This window comes from Oryctolagus cuniculus, chromosome 17, assembly GCF_051225735.1.
Source record: "Oryctolagus cuniculus isolate XC-2025 breed Fujian yellow rabbit chromosome 17, ASM5122573v1, whole genome shotgun sequence".
In the NCBI taxonomy this organism is placed as follows: Eukaryota; Metazoa; Chordata; class Mammalia; order Lagomorpha; family Leporidae; genus Oryctolagus; species Oryctolagus cuniculus.
In genome coordinates, this window is record NC_142883.1 from 21399909 (window position 1) to 21420045 (window position 20137).

The 20137-nt window shown below is 45.8% G+C and overlaps 2 protein-coding genes and 1 pseudogene across 3 annotated transcripts in view; 1 reads left to right on the forward strand and 2 right to left on the reverse strand.

Annotated features, from left to right (window-relative positions):
* Positions 1–20137, reverse strand: part of LOC103345078 (uncharacterized) — a 224550-nt gene that overhangs the window by 106384 nt on the left and 98029 nt on the right. The window lies entirely within an intron of this gene.
* On the reverse strand, positions 108–3710 carry LOC127484395 (eukaryotic translation initiation factor 5 pseudogene; annotated as a pseudogene). The gene has a single exon (XR_016224025.1). The product of XR_016224025.1 is annotated as a eukaryotic translation initiation factor 5 pseudogene (transcript).
* LOC103351564 (uncharacterized) lies at positions 11196–12005 on the forward strand. The gene has a single exon (XM_051831343.3). It carries the CDS (start codon positions 11245–11247, stop codon positions 11698–11700), a length of 456 nt encoding a protein of 151 aa, XP_051687303.3. The 5' UTR covers positions 11196–11244; the 3' UTR covers positions 11701–12005.

Consider the following 20137-nt stretch of genomic DNA (forward strand, 5'->3'; position numbering starts at 1 on the left):
CAACAAACCCAACCACAGGTATCCCCACAGATGCCTGATAATAATAAATACAGCAATTCAAGAACCAGAATAGGAAGACAACATGACACCCTCAAAGAAACAAAACATTTCTTTTTTTTTAATTTTAATTGTTTTAATCAAGTAACGTAGCTGTTTGGAACAGGAAATTTTAAGACAGTTCAATAGAGCAGTGAAGGATCACTCTGTTAGGATACCCTCCATGAATAAAATTCAACAGATTACGTGAACTGGAATTCCACTGGAAATTTGGCACCAGACTAAACATTAGTCCAAGCCAAAATTTTTTCTTTAGTGTTGAGAAGCCCTAAACATATTTTCCTTCAGGTTAAAAGTAAAGAGCTCTATAACAGAACCTCATTAGCTTGACACTGTTGAGTACAACTTAGGTCACCAGGATCTCCTATGGGTATTTCAGTTGATGAAAGCAAACTGGCCATACAGCAAAATTTGAAACCTAGGCGACATATGCGTTTGCAAAACTCCCCTCTTTGATGTGACACAGCACGTTCCATCCAGGCATATGGCTCCTGTTCCACTCTCATCAGAATCTACCAAAGGCAGTTGTAAATAAACTCTCTCAAATAAGATTGCTAGGTTTCAGTTCCTTAGAATATCAAGCTAACAAGGTTTTATTTTACCAAATGTCTGTATAATTTCAATGTGAAAAAATTTTTTACATACATTTGTTAAAGTCTCATAATCTGTGAGATGGGTCACAAGGAAATAAGGAAACGCTGTGAAAATCCTCCAAACAAGCTTAACCATACGGACTCCCAGTTCCCACAGTGCACTTCTTGCAGAAAGGAATAAACACAACAATTTTCCATCTTGAAGATGATTACTCAAATATAGTCAGAACTCTGATCAAGTGAGTTTACATTAGCTAACTGGGCAAGGAATTCTCTCACAGGTCCAAACCCGAAGCCCTGCAGGGCCGGCAGAGTCCCCCGTCACCCGCACTCAGAGCCAGCGTCACAGACCTCTCGGGTGTCTGCGTAGATTCAATGTGAAGTAAAAAATATCCCAAGTCTTACACCAAAATAGAGGCTTCGACTTAGAAATATGCTTTTAACCTTATTTTTAAAATAAGACAGAAAAACAAAAATCAAATTTGAAACACAGTAACACTTATTTTGGCAAGCTAGCAACCAAAATCTAGAAAGCGTAAGCTATGTGGTTCAAGTGGAAAAGGCATTCAAGAACAACCTTAGTATTCAGGGAAAAATCACACTGAACGAAATATACAGTATGTCTAAGCATTCGGAAGTTATAATTTAAACCATAATGGTAAAAGCTAAAAACTATGCTCAGTTTCTGCTAGAGATTAAGTGCACCTTTACCTGTTTCCCCCAAATAAAATCAGCTGACTATGTAATCACACCTCAGAATTTGTGTTCTCTTAGTACAAAGCAACCACTACACACACATACAATGCTTGCTTGTTAATGTAGTAGTCATTTCCCTGGCTCATCCAACGTGCAATGCACACGACTTCAAAGACTATAAATTTGGGGAAATTGTACACAAACTGGAAAAACAAAATTTCAAGTTTCAAAACCTGCTCTTAATCAACGTTTACAGGACACTCAGGTCACGTCTGCTCCTCAGATGTTGCGCTGTCATTTGATCAGCAGTCTACCTCGCCTAAACGTGCATTACCAAACACCAATCCGTGGGACCAGAGGTAAAACTTTCCAAGTACTGTATTTCTTAGTGGCTGAATAAAGTCATTACAAATACACACACTTACACTCTGAAGACCTCATTATGGTCTTAGCACCTAACAACGTATCACAGGCTCCAAGAATCCTATCAGGTTAAATGATGGTACATTATAAAAGGAACCAATTACTTCAGCCAAAGTCATTCAGAGCCAAAAATCTTAAGAATGACCAAAATCAAATCTTTATTTTTGTTAACTGTATAAATGTGATCCAAATGTGTCCATCACTAGTTTTTCAAAAAGAAACATGCTATAAAATAAGCAAACTCTATCTGCTCGCTGATGTGTATGGACTCCCTAGATGTCTCACTGGGCTTAAATACAGATGACTCACAGTAATAGATTTTCTTAGTATAGAGTGTAGCATGATGTTAAGCTATTTTAGCTTTTGCACATACATGTTGCACTTCTGGCTGATAATGGAGAAAAAGTTGCAGCATTACACTGTTAAGCTAGGTTGCATCCGGCCCTTTAAATGGCATCAAAATCAATGTCGTCATCCTTGTTGTCAGACTTCACAGTTTCAACTTTCGGTACACTGGCAGTCTTCGAATACACCACCTCAATGTTCTCATCTTCATCATCTTCTTCACCACCAGAAGACTCCTCCTCTGCCTCCTTCAACCATTTAATAAATGGCTCTGCTTTGACACGCATCTCTTTGGCAAGTTCTTTTGAGACGTATTTCTTAGAAGCCTTTTCCGACCAGCTGATGATGACTTCTTCTTCTACAAGGTCTGCATCGTACATCTCCTTCAAGATGTGTGGAATCTTGGAGATGAGCTGAGCTTGACGCATTGCTGCCACACACTCCAAACCATGAAGAAGGTACCGCTGAGCTTTTTTGTTGTTGTGACAAAATCTTAGAAAACGGCGCCTGAATTTCTTAATTTGTTCCCTCATCTTCTCATTAAAGAGAACTTCAGTCAGAACAAGAGGGCCCATGGCTTTCACGTCCAGCCTTTCTGCCTCCGTGACAATTTCCTTGTCAGATGAGTCAATGACACCTTCTTCTTTCTTTTTCTTAACAAAATCAAACAGGATGTTGACGCGCTCTTCCACAGTCCTCTCCAAGTGGTCACTGAGCGTCAGAACCTTCGCATGGTCACTGATTTCATCATTCTGCGCCTCTGAGCTTCCTCAGTTGTATCCTCTCCCCGGTCATCCTCCTCCTCCTCTCCCACAGCATGTGGAGGAGGACTGGTTTCATTTGGCGGTGGTGGTGGTGGTGTTTCACTGCTGGATACGGAGCCGTTCTCCTTGTCTTTGCCCTTCCTGTTCTTCTTTTCCTTTTCTTTCTTCCTTGTAGCACTGTCACTATTCTCAGGTGGGTTTTTGAGAATGAACGTGCAGAGTTTAGGATGTGTGTCAAGCATGCCTCGATAGCCACAGGCTTTACAAGAATTACCTATTGTTTGCTTCTTCGGATTGACATGCAGATCTGTTTCAGGATTCTCACACTCAGGACAGAGAACAAATTTTTTAATGAATCCATCCAACATGTCTTGCAGCTTATTTGCCTCATGAGATCCATTGACAATGTAACGGTCATTCTTAACATCAAACTGGGTCTGTGCTCCCAGCTCACAACCAAAATATTTGGTGGGATACGTTGGAGGCCGATTAAGCGCCTTTGCAACATCAACCATGTTGACTATAACTGTCTTGATTCCATTTCCTTTGCCCTCAACCTTGGCAATCAGACGGGGCATCTTGTAGCGATAGAACTGGTCTGACACGCTGCGGTTGACGTTGACAGACATTTTGGCTTACTAGTGGCTTTATCAATAAGATGAAGAGATCTTTGATTGCAACTTTTTGGTATCTTCTGTCTGGAAAAGAAGGGATGACATAAACGACTGCAAGAGTTCTCGGTCTCTGACATGAAAAAATTTTCGCCACTGAGGCTGCAAGCTTCTTGCTTGTATGCTATGTGTCCCCAATACAGGTACCAATGGCTGCGCAACAGCTCAAATAAAGACAAACCCAACGCTGCTCGCCCGAGACTGGGATGAAGTGAGCCGCGTTTCAACCCGAGTCGGGGGCGGCGGGGGCGGCGGGGGCGGCGGGGGCGGCGGGGGCGGCGGGGGCGGCGGGGGCGGCGGGGCGCAGCGCAGCGCGGGGAGCGGCCAGGCCAGGTGCGGCCAGCGGCCAGGCCAGGTGCGGCCGCCCAGCAGCGGGAGGGGCTGTCCCAGACGTCCGCCATCGGGCAGCGCGCAGCGGCGACCTGGCGCGGAGAGATGGCGCCCTGAGCCACGGCTGGGCGGGCGCGCCTGCCCAGCCAGCCAGCGGCCCGCGGGGTCGGGGGACGGGGAGGGGGCGCGGGGCCGCCGCCCCTCCAGCGGACTCCCACAACATTTCAGTAAGAGAACGTGAATATTATAAGATTGATGAAATGTGTCTGTTGGCCATTTGGATTTCCTCTTTTGAAAAATGTCTATTGAGGTCCTTGGCCCATCTCTTAATTGGGTTGTTGGTTTTGTTTTTGTGGAGTTTCTTGATCTCTTTGTAGATTCTGGTTATTAACCCTTTATCTGTTGCATAGTTTGCAAATATTTTTTCCCATTCTGACGGTTGTCTCTTCACTCTCCTGACTGTTTCTTTTGCAGTACAGAAACTTCTCAATTTGATGCAATCCCAATAGTTAATTTTGGCTTTGACTGCCTGTGCCTCCCGGGTCTTTTCCAGAAACTCTTTGCCTGTGCCAATATCTTGAAGGGTTTCTCCAATGTTCTCTAGTAACTTGATGGTGTCAGGTCGTAGATTTAGGTCTTTAATCCATGTTGAGTGGATTTTTGTGTAAGGTGTAAGGTAGGGGTCTTGCTTCATGATTCTGCACGTGGAAATCCAATTTTCCCAGCACCATTTATTGAATAGACTGTCCTTGCTCAAGGAATTAGTTTTAGATCCTAGACATTTTTCAAAAGAGGAAATCCAAATGGCCAACAGACACATGAAAAAATGTTCAAGGTCATTAGCAATCAGGGAAATGCAAATCAAAACCACAATGAGGTTCCACCTCACCCCGGTTAGAATGGCTCACATTCAGAAATCTACCAACAACAGATGCTGGCGAGGATGTGGGGAAAAAGGGACACTAACCCACTGTTGGTGGGAATGCAAACTGGTCAAGCCACTATGGAAATCAGTCTGGAGATTCCTCAGAAACCTGAAGATAACCCTACCGTTCGACCCAGCCATCCCACTCCTTGGAATTTACCCAAAGGAATTTAAATTGGCAAACAAAAAAGCGGTCTGCAGCCTAATGTTTATTGCAGCACAATTCACAATAGCTAAGACCTGGAACCAACCTAAATGCCCATCAACGGTAGACTGGATAAAGAAATTATGGGATATGTACTCTTTAGAATACTATACTGCAGTAAGAAACAACGAAATCCAGTCATTTGCAACAAAATGGAGGAATCTGGAACACATCATGCTGAGTGAAATAAGCCAGTCCCAAAGGGACAAATACCATATGTTCTCCCTGATCGGTGACAACTGACTGAACATCAAAAAGGAAACTTGTTGAAGTGAAAGGGACACTATGGGAAATGGTGAATTGATCAGCATAGCCCTGACTGTTAATGAACAACTTAATACATTATCCCTCTTAGTAGTTTTTTTGTCTGTTCTACTTAATATGACTGATTTAATTCTGTAATTAATACACAGTTATTCTTAAGTGTTGAAATTTAACTGAATTGTGATCCCTGTTAAACATAAGAGTAGGAATAAGAGAGGGAAGAGATATATAATTTGGGACATGCTCAAGCTGACTTGCCCCAAATGGTAGAGTTAGAAACATACCAGGGGATTCCAATTTAATCCCATCAAGGTGGCATGTACCAATGCCATCTCACTAGTCCAAGTGATCAATTTCAGTTCGCAATTGATCATAATGAAAGGACTAAGAGTCAAAGGGAGCACATAAGCAAGTCTAGTACCTGCTAACACTAACCGATAGAATAAATAAAGGGGAGAGTGATCCAACATGGGAAGTGAGATACTCAGCAGACTCATAGAATGGCAGATGCCCTAAATAGCACTCTGGCCTCAGAATCAGCCCTAAAGGCACTCGGATCTGGCTGAAAAGCCCATGAGAGTATTTCAGGCATGGAAAGCCAAGACACTCTGGCAAAAGATCTCTGTGAGTGAGATCTCAGTGGAAAGAACAGGTCTTCAAAGAAGGAGGTACCTTTCTCTGAAGGGAGGAGAGAACCTCCACTTTGACTATGACCTTGTCTAAACAAGATAAGAGTCGGAGAACTCAAGGGGCTTCCATAGCCTTGGAAACTCATGACTGGAGCATAGGGAGATTACTGATGCCATAGACAGGAGTGTCAATTGGTAAAGTCAACAACAGGAGTCACTGTGCACTTACTCCTCATGTAGGATCTCTGTCCTTAATGTGCTGTGCATTGAGATTTAATGCTATAATGAGTACTCAAATAATATATTTCACTTTGTGTTTCTATGGGGGTGCAAACTGTTGAAATCTTTACTTAATGCATACTAAACTGATCCTCTGTAAAAAAAAAAAAAAAAAAAAAAAAAAAAAGAAAAGAAAAGAAACTATCAACTCCCAACTTGACTCTCACTGGGATTAAACATGACAATAGGTCTGATCTGATTTCATCATCATTAAAAAAAATCATCTATTATTTTTTACTTTATGTTTCTGTGTGGGAGCAAACGGTTGAAAGCCTTACTTAATGTATACTAAGCTGATCTTCTGTATATTAAGATAATCGAAAATGAATCTTGATGTGAATGGAAGGGGAGAGGGAGTGGGAAAGGGGAGGGTTGTGGGTGGGAGGGACGGTATGGGGGGGAAGCCATTGTAATCCATAAATCGTACTTTGGAAATTTATATTCATTATATAAAAGTTAAAAAAAAATAAAAAATAATTAAAAAATTAAAAAAAAAAAAAAAAAAAAAAAAAAAAAAAAAGATTGATGAAATGTCGCCGGCGCCGCGGCTCACTAGGCTAATCCTCCGCCTAGCGGCGCCGGCACACCGGGTTCTAGTCCCGGTCGGGGTGCCGGATTCTGTCCCGGTTGCCCCTCTTCCAGGCCAGCTCTCTGCTGTGGCCAGGGAGTGCAGTGGAGGATGGCCCAGGTGCTTGGGCCCTGCACCCCATGGGAGACCAGGAAAAGCACCTGGCTCCTGGCTCCTGCCATCGGATCAGCGCGGTGCGCCGGCCGCAGCGCGCCGGCCGCGGCGGCCATTGGAGGGTGAACCAACGGCAAAAGGAAGACCTTTCTCTCTGTCTCTCTCTCTCACTGTCCACTCTGCCTGTCAAAAAATTAAAAAAAAAAAAAAAGATTGATGAAATGTCAGCAACAGATTTCTTTTTTTCTTTTTGACAGGCAGAGTCAGACAGGGAGAGAGAGAGAGAGACAGAGAGAAAGGTCTTCCTTTGCCGTTGGTTCACCCCCCAAGTGGCGGCCACAGCTGGGGCATTGCGGCCGGCGCACTGAGCTGATCAAAAGCTAGGAGCCAGGAGATTCCTCCTGGTCTCCTATGTGGGTGCAAGGCCCAAGCACTTGGGCCATCCTCCACTGCACTCCCGGACCACAGCAGAGAGCTGGAGTGGAAGAGGAGCAACCAGGACAGAATCCGGCGCCCCGACTGGGACTAGAACCCAGGGTGCCAGCACCACAGGAGGAGGTTTAGCCTATTGAGCTGCAGCACCGGCCAAGAAACAGATTTCAAAAACTGATCATAGCGTTACTTAGAAGTAGTCAGAAACAAATTCATGAACTAGAGAAATCTGTACATGACAGGAATAAAAATTTTTCCCACAAATGAGATTTAAAGAGAAATCAAAATGACACATTGAAATTTAAAATTAAATAGAACAAATAAAATATGGTGGAAATCTTAAGAACTGGCCTAGTGAGGCAGAAGAAAGAAGATCCAAGTTAAATATCCAATCCATGGAAATTTTACAGTCAGACCACACACACACACACACACACACACACACACAAAAAAGAGAGAGAGAGAGAGAAGAAAAAGAAACAAATTAGAAAACTAAAAAATTGAGTCAGAATTTACAGTGTACTATCAAACAATCCAACATAGTGATATTAGGATTCCTGAAGGCATGGAAAAATAAAATGGACCAGAAGACCTTTTTAGTGAAATAATTACAGAAAACCTCCCCAATTTGGAGAATCAAAGGTACATCTAAGTGCTGGAAGCACACAGAACTCCTAATAGACATGGCCAGACACATTGTAGTCAACCTTTCCACAGTAAACCATAAAGAAAAGATTCTAAAATGTGCACAAGAGAAACCTGATTCCTTTCAGAGGATTTGCAACTGGACTCACAGTGGACTTCTGATCAGAAACCCTACAGGCTAGAAGAAAACGGTGAGATATATTCTAAGTCTCAAGAGAAAAATACTGTCAACCCAGAATACCATACCCTGCAAAACTCTCACTTATAAATTAAGGTGAAATAAAGATCTTCCACAGCAAGCAGGAATTGAAAGAATCTGTCACTAGTCATCCAGCATTACAAAAGATGCTTAAGGATGTTCTACACATAGAAACACAGAAACACGGTCATCACTACAAAAGAAGGTGAAGGCAGAAAATCTCCCAGTAAAAGTACAAAGGGAATCCAAAGGAAATAATAAGAATATTTATAGGAAAATGGCTGGGCAAAGTCGTTACTTATCTACAGTCACCTTGAATGTAAATGGCCTCAACTTTCCAGTTAAACGATACAGACTGGCTGAAAGCATTAAAAAATAAAACCCATCTGTTTGCTGCATCCAAGAAACACATCTCACCAACAAAGACTGAAAGTGGAAGGATGGAAAGGAACTGGTATAGCCATCCTAATATCAGACAAAGCAGACTTTAACACAAAAGCTGTTAAAATAGACAAAGAAGGGCACTTTGCAATGATTAAGGGATCAATTCAACAGGGAGATGTGACTATTTTAAACATATATGCAGGTCATCTGGCTATTTAAAAGAAATGTTACTGACTCTAACGGGAGACATAGACTCCAATATAATAGTAACAGGGGACCTCAATACTCTACTTTTAGCAATGGACAGATCAACCATACAAAAAATCCACAAGGAAATAACAGAGTTTATCGACACGATGGACCCCATGGATCTAATGGATATCTACTGAACATTTCATCCTACAGATGCAGAATACACATGCTTCTCACCAGTGCAAGAAGTTTCTCTAGGATAGACCCCCATGCTAGGCCATAAATTAAGTCTCAGCAAATTCAAAATAATCAACATATACCATACTTCCTTGACTATAATGGAATGTAGCTGGAAATCAACAACTCAAGAATCTCTAGACCATATGTAAACACACTGAGACTAAACAATGTGCTCCTGAATGAACAGTGGTTCATTGGAGGAATCAAAAAAGAAATGAAAAGATTTGTGGAAGCAAATGAAGATGACAATACAACATGTCAAAACTTGTGGGATACAGCAAAAGCAGTGTAAAGAGGAAAGTTTATAGCAATTGGTTGGAAAGGCACTAATAAATGAGGTTTCAATATTTCTAATGGATCTAGAAAAACAACAGCAAATCAAATCCAAAACTAGTAGAAGAAAAGAAATAATTAAAATTAGTGAATAAACAAAATTGAATCGAAAAATACAAAAGATCAGCAAAACAAAAAGCTTTTTTTTAAAAAAGTAAACAACATTGACACAACAATTGCTCAACTAACAAAAACAAAAAAAGAATGAGAGGACCCAAATCAAAAAAATTAGAGGTGCAAAAGGAAATGTAACAACAGACACTACAGAAATAAAAGGATTCATCAGAAATTACTACAAAGAGCTATATGCCAAAAAATTGGGAAATCTTGAAGAAGTGGACAGATTAATGGACCCATAAACTTACCTAAATTGAGCTATGAAGACATTGAAACCTAAACAGACCGATAACCTAGCCAGAAAATGAATCAGTAATATAAACCAATGATCCCAACAACATATCAGGAAGATCATTCAACTGGACCAAGAGATTTATCCCAGGTATGTAGGGATGGTTTGACATTTGCAAATCAATCAATGTGATACAGAACATTAACAAACTGAAGAACAAAAACCACATGAACCGTTGGTTCACCCTCCAGTGTCCGCCATGGCCGCCGCACTGCAGCCGGCTCGCCGTGCTGATCCAAAGCGAGGAGCCAGGTACTTCTCCTGGTCTCCCATGCGGGTGCAGGGCCCAAGGACTTGGGCCATCCTCCACTGCACTCCTGGGCCACAGCAGAGCTGGACTGGAAGAGGGGCAGCCAGGACAGAATCTGGCACCCTAACCGGGACTAGAACCTAGTGTGCTGGCACCACAGGTGGAGGTTTAGCCTAGTGAGCTGTGGCACTGGCCCACATCCTGCTTTCTATTATGGCCTGGGAAAGCAGCAGAAGATGGACCAAGTCCTTGGGCCCCTGCACTCAAGTGGAGCTCCTGGTTCCTGGCTTCAGATAGGCGCAGGTTCAGCTGTTGACAGCCAATCGGGGAATGAACCAGTGATGGAAGACCTCGCTCTCTCTACTTGCCTCTCCTCTCTCTGTGTAACTCATAAAATGCATAAATCTTTTAAATAATAGCAAGGTAGAGAGTGCACCCTCAGATCTGGGATCAGCAGAGAGAAATGGAAGGGGTGAGCTAAGCTAAGAGGCCAGGACACTGGAGTCCTCTGGTTTGGCTTGGACACAGGTCACAGGTCACACACCTGTCAGCCAAGAACAGGTGATGAGAAGCAGTCCAAAGAGGAGGAAGGGGAGGGGACTGAACTGTGTGGTGAGGCTCATTTCTGCATCCAGATTCCTCAAGTTCCTAAAACTCACTTGGATGTTTGTGCATGGAGAAAAAAAAATCACAGCACAGTTTTCTTCCTTGAAACTGTTCTGTGTTTTTCCATGAAAAATTTAGAAAGTGGGCCGTGGTTCAGAGTGGAGACAGGACATGTCCTCCCAGCCTTGTTGTTCTACTGTCTGGGGCCTCATTTCACAGTCCCAATGTCTTGTCCCCTTGTCACGCAGGGAATGGGATCTGACAACGACGCACATCTACCCACTTGAGCCACCAGAAGTCCTCACAGTCCAGGAGAATTGAGGACACTGGAGGTACAGCCACGTGGGACTGAGCTGCAGAGCCCAGAGTGTGAATGCCACATGACTGCTCCTGCAGAAGCTCAACACCAGCACACGGGAGGTGATTCAGGAAGGGCCGATGGGCTGAACTCTAACACACCAGGAAAGGGAAATAATGTTTCCAATCTGCTGAGAAATTTCAAGCGGGGAAATACACTTGCCTAATTTGATAATCACCTATTTATCAGGACAAACAATAACAAGGAAAGAGCACTGCACCTGATGCCAGCAGCCCCTCAGCAGGGTATAAAAGGGGAGCAGGGTCAGGGAGACACCCATACCTCACAAACCCACCGTCTGTAAACCCACAGCAACCTCCACCCTCTGACACCATGGTCAACTCCTGTTGTGGCTCCGTCTGCTCTGAGCAGGGCTGTGGCCAAGACTTCTGCCAGGAGGAGTCCTGCTGCCGCCCCAGCTGCTGCCAGCCCACCTGCTGCCGCCCCACCTGCTGCACCTCCAGCTGCTGCAGGCCCCAGTGCTGCCAGCCCTCCTGCTGCCGCCCCAGCTGCTGCATCTCCAGCTGCTGCTGCCCCAGCTGCCTTCAGACCACCTGCTGCAGGACCACCTGTTGCCGCCCCAGCTGCTGTGTGTCCAGCTGCTGCAGGCCCCAGTGCTGCCAGTCTGTGTGCTGCCAGCCCACCTGCTGCCGCCCCACCTGCTGCATCTCCAGCTGCTGCAGGCCCATCTGCTGCCAGACCACCTGCTGTAGAACTCAGTGCTGCCGCCCCAGCTGCTGTGTGTCCACCTGCTGCCGCCCCTGCTGCTCTAGTGGTTCTTGCTGCTGAAAATTCTCACCTCCACTCACCGATCTTCTTGAACCAATATTCTGCCTGTAGCTGCTCTGTGAGCTGAATCATGAAGATCTGATTATAAGACTTCAGTCCCAACAGATTCTCAACGTGTATTTGGACTCCAATTTTATTATCCCAGGCATGTCTGTCTGTCTCTCTTTCTCTCGTGTTTGTCTCTCTGCCTCTTGTAATCTGTCAACTATCATATAACCCAAATTGAAGTATTTACTCTCTCTTATAATTGTGACATGGAGATATTCCCTCATTTTCAATACATTTGAATTTTCAAGTCTCTCAAATATGTGTTCAGTGTGTCTTACTTTTCCTGATGGAATTTTGAAGCTTATCTGGCAATTTTCTGTTGTTCGCCTCTAATGAATGCGAGGACAGCAGCAGACGATTTCAGGGGTACTGCCCCTCTTCCCTCTGCATTCTTGTCACAAAGTGGGAAGATGGTTCCTTGGAGGAAGCCCGAGGCCTCTTTCTGGAGAAAGGAGCGAGCCCCGGACAGGAGAGTTAAAGCCTCTTGGATCAGCGCTCACCCATTACAAGGAGGTGGTGAACAGATGCCCCCCTCCCACCTGCCTCCAAGCAAGGCGTTTGTGCCAGTCTCCCAGGGTCCTTGTGGGATCAAAACCAGCTGCGTGCAGGGTCTTCTGCTCCCTCCCTCCCTCTGCATGGTTCCCTCCCTGCCCTGCTCATGTCCCAGTTCAGGTTACCTGCAGTGCTTCTTGGGATCATCTCCCAAATGAACAACCTGCAACAAAACTCCTATAACTTGGTCTGCTCTAGAGGTGGCCCAATCTAAGACATCAGTGTTTCTGATCTCCCTAGGAACGTCCTTTGACACATTTTCCGTAGAGTGGGAATGGCTGATGTGGTTCATGGGGAGCTCCGGAGCTCCCTGGCAACTGCCGTGGCAAATCCCCCGGACAGCTTCTATTTCACCTTCAGCTTTTATGCAGACGCTGTCACAGTCATTGTCTCTGACGTTCTTCCCACTGCTCCACAACAATCAGGTTACATGCATAGGAGAGGGGGGCTGTGTTTGCGATGCAACCACTGTGAGACCTGAGACCTACATTGCCTTTACTAGCAGTGATAGTGGAACAAGGACTCCCATACAAGTGCTTTCCTGGGAAATCCATAAGATGCAGAGGCAAGCAGGACATGGTAGTAGCAGGAGCTATGCCGAAGTGTGGCTGGTTGAATTCTGTCATCTGCCACAACAGGAAAGTGCAGAGTGTGAGGGGGACCACACACTTGCCTGCCCTAGAGGCAGGGTGCTTGGACCACTGCACCCCTGTACCAGTCTTCACAAGGTGTGGGCCATGTTGGATCCAAGGCAGTGGGACAGAGAGAGCAGAAGCCCCCCAGACTCCAGATGAGGTGGTCCCCATGGGCTGAGGACAATTACCTGGTAAACAGTGCAGGGGAACGATAAGAGCCACCAGGAGTCCCCACTCACCCTAGCTTGGGGATGAGAGCAGCTCTCTGGGAGAAGGTGTCTGGACAAGGCTTCCTAGCATCTACCCGGGCATATCTCAGGGCCATCTACTGCTCTCTTTCAGCTCCTGCCAACTGATGGCTCACAATTCTAGAGAAACTATGGTGGGTTCGTGGGCACGTTTTCTGGGGAAGGTGAACTGGGTGGTGGATTAACCTCAGTCCTCATCCTAAGAATTTAGACCTCTTGGTTACTACGTCCTTGTGGGACTATAAATGTGGTACTTACCCCTGTAGGGCCAAAACTGGAACTAGAAATGCCACAGTGTCCCCATGGATCACCTAAATGATCAATGTCTTTGTCTCTGTCCCTATGGGCAGCAGGGCTCCCACTGTCTGCTGGTTGTGAGGTCGGTCGCCTGTGGAATAGCTCCTTTCTTTGCATGTTGCACCCTAGCCCCAGAAGTCCACAATGAAGAGGTGGCAGCCAAGATTTAATTGAGGGGCACTTTCACTGTATCTCCTGGAGGTGGCTCCTCCCCTCCTGGATCCAGGGCCTCTTGCTCCACAGAGACTAAAATTATGCAGGCGTGAGGCACAGACTCTCCCTAGCACGGTGGGTCGTGAGGAATGAAATAAGTGAGGCAGCTCCTCTTTCCACTCCTCACCTCTCCATGTGAAAGCCTTTTCCCTATTGGTGACAGCACCAAGGATTGGCATGGGTTTAGGGTGTGTTGTATCCTGGAAGAGAGTGCTCCATCCTCACAGGATGTCAGCTCCAAGCTGTCACCTCAGCCACGGCTTCAAGAGGTGGCTGCACCACGCCATCCATGCAACTGTGTCTGGATGGTGCAGATAAAGCAGGAGCCCTGGATTCCCTGCCCGCTGCCCGACATCACACCTCCTGTGCTGTGGGTGGAGTCTGTTGATCCCAGTGCAGTTCTGTGGGATTCCATGCCGCTAGATCAGTACTCTTGAACCCTCTCATAACGATGCAGACTGGGGAACCACAGTCATGCAAACCCAGATGGAGACCACACATCAACCCCAATCAGAAACTAGGACACATCTGAGTTCCCAAGGGATGATGCTTTGGCAGGGCCCAGTGTTGGTCTCCTGCGGGCAGTTCTGCTATTTACCAGGGGGTATCCTGACTGGCTTTAGACCTGACTCAAAAGCAGTACCAACAAGGCAGCCCTGGAGTCTTTGTCAGATTTATCTGAAAAAAAAAAAAAAAAAAAACTGCTCTCCATGTAGGACTGCATATAATAACAGAGGCACATATTGGGAGGAGTTTAGATAATTAGTACGTGGAATTCTGTTGTTAATTATCAATTCTACCTCCCCAACTATGAGTAGAACTTAGCAGGGATTTCACAAAGTGATACTTGTCCTGGTTCTGAGTTTATTTTTCCAAATAACCCAGTGTCCTATTTATAGAAATCACCCATTGTGGTTCATGACCTCTTGGTCCATTCTCACCCATGTAGGACCATTGGTCTTGGTACTGTGACCTAAAAAAGTAAAAATAATTTAAAATAGCTGGCACCACGGCTCACTAGGCTAATCCTCCGCCTTGCAGCGCCAGCACACCGGGTTCTAGTCCCGGTCGGGGTGCCAGATTCTGTCCCGGTTGCCCCTCTTCCAGGCCAGCTCTCTGCTGTGGCCCAGGAGTGCAGTGGAGGATGGCTCAAGTGCTTGGGCCCTGCACCCCGTGGGAGACCAGGATAAGTACCTGGCTCCTGCCATTGGATCAGTGCGGTGCGCCAGCTGCGGCGGCCATTGGAGGGTGAACCAACGGCAAAAAAGGAAGACCTTTCTCTCTGTCTCTCTCTCTCACTGTCCACTCTGCCTGTCAAAAAATAAATAAAAAAAAAATACTAAAGAGAATTACCAGGGCTTCCATCTGTAATGCTTGGAGCTCAGTGTTTCAAATTCAGGATCATCTTCTCTATTATTTTGTCATCACCAGTTGCATTTTAATTGTTTTAGCTATGCCTGTTCTCAATTTAAACTTCCACAAATGCACTCAATATAGACTAATTGATGGCTGCTTCTCAAACTTTGCTACCCGTCGCCATTACCTGAGGAGCTCTAGAACCCTCTGATATGCATCCATACCTGACATGACTCACTCAGAATGTCCCTGGGCAGAAGCCAGGCACTGCTGTTCTCAGCACTCCCCAGGTGACTGCGACAAGCAGCGACTTGGAGAGCCCCTGGCTTAGGGCTGACTCTGCACACGGGTCTGTAAGGAGCCTGTGCTGCACCCTTGTAGCTGTGGTGAGAGTTCACTTAGCCTCCCTCAGCCTGTGTAGAAACCTCCTCCCCTCAGAATCAAAAACTCTTTTTTTGTTCTTCCCTTGGCCTCTCATAATCAGTAAATCCAGTGAGAATCTGACCCCTCGGGACACCACACTGCTTCACAGTACAGCTGCATACATCTTTCCTGCTGTGCACACACACAAGCTTATGAACAAAACCATGTCACTCAGGTGTTTGGGAAGGAAATCAATATGATAAAAATGTTGCTAGGGGTTTGGTTTGGTCTTATGATCTTAACTAATGCACTTAAAGATGTCATCGTAGAGTCACCAACTTGTCTCTGCTGCCCATTTCCTTGATCCACAGGTGTCACGGATGGACTGGCAGCCAGCACTCATCACCTCATGACACAGTGGTGGTCGCCCAGGAATTTGGTTGCGATATTTTGCGCCCTTCAGGATCTCATCCCATTTCCTTCCATGAATAAATACAAGCAGATGTCCACTGATTGAGATGTCTGCTCCTGTACTTCTTTCTTTGCCTCTAGAATATGTGTGTGTGTGCCTCTCTCTCTCTCTCTCTCTCTCTCACACACACACACACACACGTATACATTTTTTTTAATACAACACCTAGAAAGACAAACCTGATCTCAACTGGAATACTAAAGCAGATCAGCATAGGGATCTTCAGAGCTGAGACCTGATGCAGAGAATGAGATGGGATGGGGTGATTAGAGCAAGAGGCCAGAACATGGGGGCCATGTATTTTGGGTTGGACAGTAAATTACAGAAACAGAGAACACCAGTGAGTGCCCCCTATTAAAGCCAGAAAGAAAGGAAGTCATAGAGTGAACATCAGCCCCAGAGAGAGGGAATGAGCGGGCTGAATTTTGTGATACAGTTGATTTCTGTGCCCCAATTCCCGAGAAACTCTAAAACTCAATTTTGGATGTTTGTGGCTGGAACAAAAACATAAAATAAAAATCTCACTACATTTTCCACCTTATAAGAGTTCTGCATTTCGTATGAAGAAGTCTAGCAAATGGGCCGTGGTTCCCAGTGGGAAGGGGATGTGCACTGACACCTCCAGTTCCTCCTGCCAGCAGTCTTGTAATCATTCAGGCCCTCCTGTCCACCAGACCCGTAAGGAACGAACCCTCAGACCAGCATGTAGGTCACCAAGAAGGCTTGTAGGCCTGCAATAATCACTCTCACTGAAGGCTGGACATGACCTGCTCTGAAAAATAAGACCGAGGCAACCAGGACCAGGTCCAGGAGAGGGAATGGCACCTGCCAGCCCCCCTTGCAGCAGCTCAGGCAAGAACGACACACGGGTGGCGATTCAGGGAGAGCTGGCGGATGGACCCCAACACAACAGAATAGCAGACGGTGCCTTCCATCCACTTTGGGAAATTTAGTCAGAAAAACACCCCTGGCTAATTAGATAGTCACCTACTTACTAGGACAGACAATAACAAGGAAGGAGCCACCCCCCCAGCAGACCTGGGCCCAGGAGACATCTACACCTGACCAACCCAACCTCCTGGAAGCCCCCTACAACCTCCACCCTCTGACACCATGGGCAATTCCTGTCGTGGCTCCGTCTGCCCTGAGCAGGGCTGTGGCCAAGACCTCTGCCACCCCAGCTGCTCCCACCCCCACTGCTGCCGGCCCAGCTGCTCCCAGATCACCTGCTCTGACCCGCAGTCCACAGTTCCTGGTGAACCAATGCCTGAGTCTGTCTCTGCACTGGGCCAGGAGAGGCCGACTGTGAAACCAAGTTCTCACGGATTACTCAAGTTTGAATCTTCTCTGAAGTCTGTCCACTTTCCTGCCACACAAACTGAAATATTTGCTCTCTGCCACATTTTCTCAAATGGAAACCTTCCTATCTCTCAAGAAAAGTTGGATTTTCCAGACACACACGTAAAAGGGCCTTTTGACTCATTATTTTTCCTTATGGAATTTTAACCCTTGGTTGTCCATTTTTCTGTTGTTCATCTCTGGGGAAAGAGAAGATGATAGCAGATTCCTCCAGGGGTGCCGCTTCTGCTCGCACTTCTTTCTGTGTGAAATGGGGACGACACACTGTTTTTCAGACTTACAGAGCTGGCCCAGGTAATATACTTATCACTGGCACATGATATTGGCTCTCATGACTCTAGCTTTCATTGACCTTGAAACACTGCCCCGGGCTTGAGTAACAGTGCGGTGTCTTCTCTGATAGAACAGTGAGAAAATGTGCATGACAGCGTCACTGTCCTCTGACACTCAAAGTGATGGCTGGATGATTTCGCAAATGTCCCTCAGTGAGCTGGTATCATGATATCACCTAAATTTCACCTGGCAATGTTTTTATTGGCTGAATGTTCCAGTGGTTGGATAAATGTGAGTGTTCTACTCAGATCAAGTGTTTTCTTCTCCCTATCTCCCTCCCTTTCTCCTCTCCAAACATCAAACTCTTTCAGAATACAAAGTATATCTTTTTAACTTAAAGGGTAAAAGGTAACTTAAAAGGTAAAACTTCTTAAGGTGAAAAAAATATTTTGAAATGTACGCCCCTTTCATGATACACATTTCCATAACCATTTTGAGACCCCCTCATATCACATTTATACAGATATGTGTGTAGACTTAGGCTTGTGATCCAAAGTATATCAAAAACATTTTAAGTTTAGATGCAGCAGATTTTTATATATTTGACAGTGCTGTAGTTCCTTGTAAGCATAACTAAGAGCTAGTTATTACCTATAACATGTTTTAAAAGTTTCAAGCTGTCATGTGACAAGATGAATAGAGAAGCTGGTGCTGTGGTGTAGCGGGAAAAGCCGTCACCTGCAGCACCAGCATCCCTTATGGGTGCTGACGTGAGACCCGGCTGCTCCTCTTCTGATCCAGCTCTCTGCTGTGGCCTGGAAAAGCAGTGGATGATGCCCAGGTCCCATGTGGGAGACCCTTCAGAAGCTCCTGGTCCATGACTTCAGATCGGCCCAGCCCTGGCCATTGCAGCCATTTGGGGAGTGAACCAGTGAATGGAAGACCTCTGTCTGTCTGTCTGTCTCTCTCTCTGCCTCTCTGTAACTCTGCCTTTCAAATAAATAAATACTCAAGAACCTTCATGGCTGTGCGCCTGGCAGAGGTTTTCAGCTTCGGCCTGCCCCACGCCCTCTGAGCTGTCCTACAGAGGGCACACCTGTCTTCTCACACACCACGCCAAAGTTCACAGACCTTTCATCCTCTCCTATGTTCCTCCTTGACACTTGTTAATTACAAGATGCAGGCTCTGGTTTTAACCTGATGTTTTATGAGCTACGGCTAAATCAAAGAATAGAGGTTTTATGTGGTCTTTTCAGTGTCAAAGTAGATGCTGCTTATAATTCCCTGTTTTTACGAGGCTGGAGTCACAGCAGGAGTAGACGGCACCCTGAGCCTGGGTGATAAAGGGCAATTTTCAAAGGCATTGATGGAGTTCAGGGAATGCAATGAGGGAAAGCTCGTAATAACAGGGAGCAGCGCCCCTGGATCCGAAGGCCACGGCAGTGACTTGGGTGGCCAGAGGGCGGCCTGCCAGACTTCTCAGGATGAGTAACTACAGGCACTCAGGCGCACTCGTGGCCTGCAGGGAAGGCTCCGGTGCTCTAACGCACCCTGCAGAGGAAACCGAGGTAGACACAAAGTCACCAGTGGGAAAGCGCGACTTCAGGTCACAGCAGCTTCACCGAAACGCAGAGTGGGGATGGATTCTAAGTGAATGGAACATTGGCTAACTGGCCTTGCTGAATGGGCACCTTGGGAGTTTCCCAAGCCCTTCCAGGTGGTCAACACTAAGCAATCTCCAAGTCCAGAAGGCCAACGAGAGATGACATTTCTGATTAGAGAAACAGCTGGAGAGGCAGTTTTGATTCTTACGACCTTTTTAACAGTCCTGCCTTTGCCCCTATGTAAGGCAGGCAGCTCCCAGAGCTCTCAGGGATTAAACAAGGTAGCTCCAGGTAGTTGCTTCAGCTGTGCCTGATGTGTCAGAACTTCACAGGAAGAGCGACAAGCCTAACAAGACTGCTGTCCCATTAGAGACTCGGCAGGTGCATTCGTTTCAATGCCAGCTGCGTAGTGCAGCCAAGTGCAAGTGCAAGTTCTCTCAAGGCAGAGAACCCAGCAGACATTTATGGCTTTGCCACACAGATGTTTGAGTTCACCAGCAGAGTCCCACAGCCTAATGAGGACGAAATGGACTTTCTTCGCTATTTCATGACAAATAAAGTTGCCCATGTTATTATTATGCAATTATTATCATACAGTAGATGCAATGTAACTGTGTATTAGAACTCTCATTGGCACCACCTGATACTGATAGTTCATCACTTACTCTGCCTGTTACACAACATCGCTCCCAAGAAATCCAAGAGTGAAATTCAAGAGTATTTGGGCACTTCTAAAAGGAACTCGAAATCCAACATAAATTGTATGCAGCACACTTATTACCTTATGTTCCTGCCTGAAGACTTCTCATATCTTGCCCCCCTCTCGCACTCCATTTCTTCCAGGATTCAAGGCTCCCCAGAATCTCTCTGCATTCCATAAATCTCAACTTCTCTCTCACTGGTTCTTAAAGCAGCCTTTCAGACACAACACGTCCATCACCACAGGCCACCGTGATCCTGGTCTCCGTCGTGGGCTCGTTACGTGCATCCCTTTCTGTTCACGTATTTGGACGAGAT

Coding starts and splice junctions, on each gene's coding strand:
- LOC103351564 (XM_051831343.3), top strand. CDS start 11,245: ATGGTCAACTCCTGTTGTGGCTCCGTCTGCTCTGAGCAGGGCTGTGGC.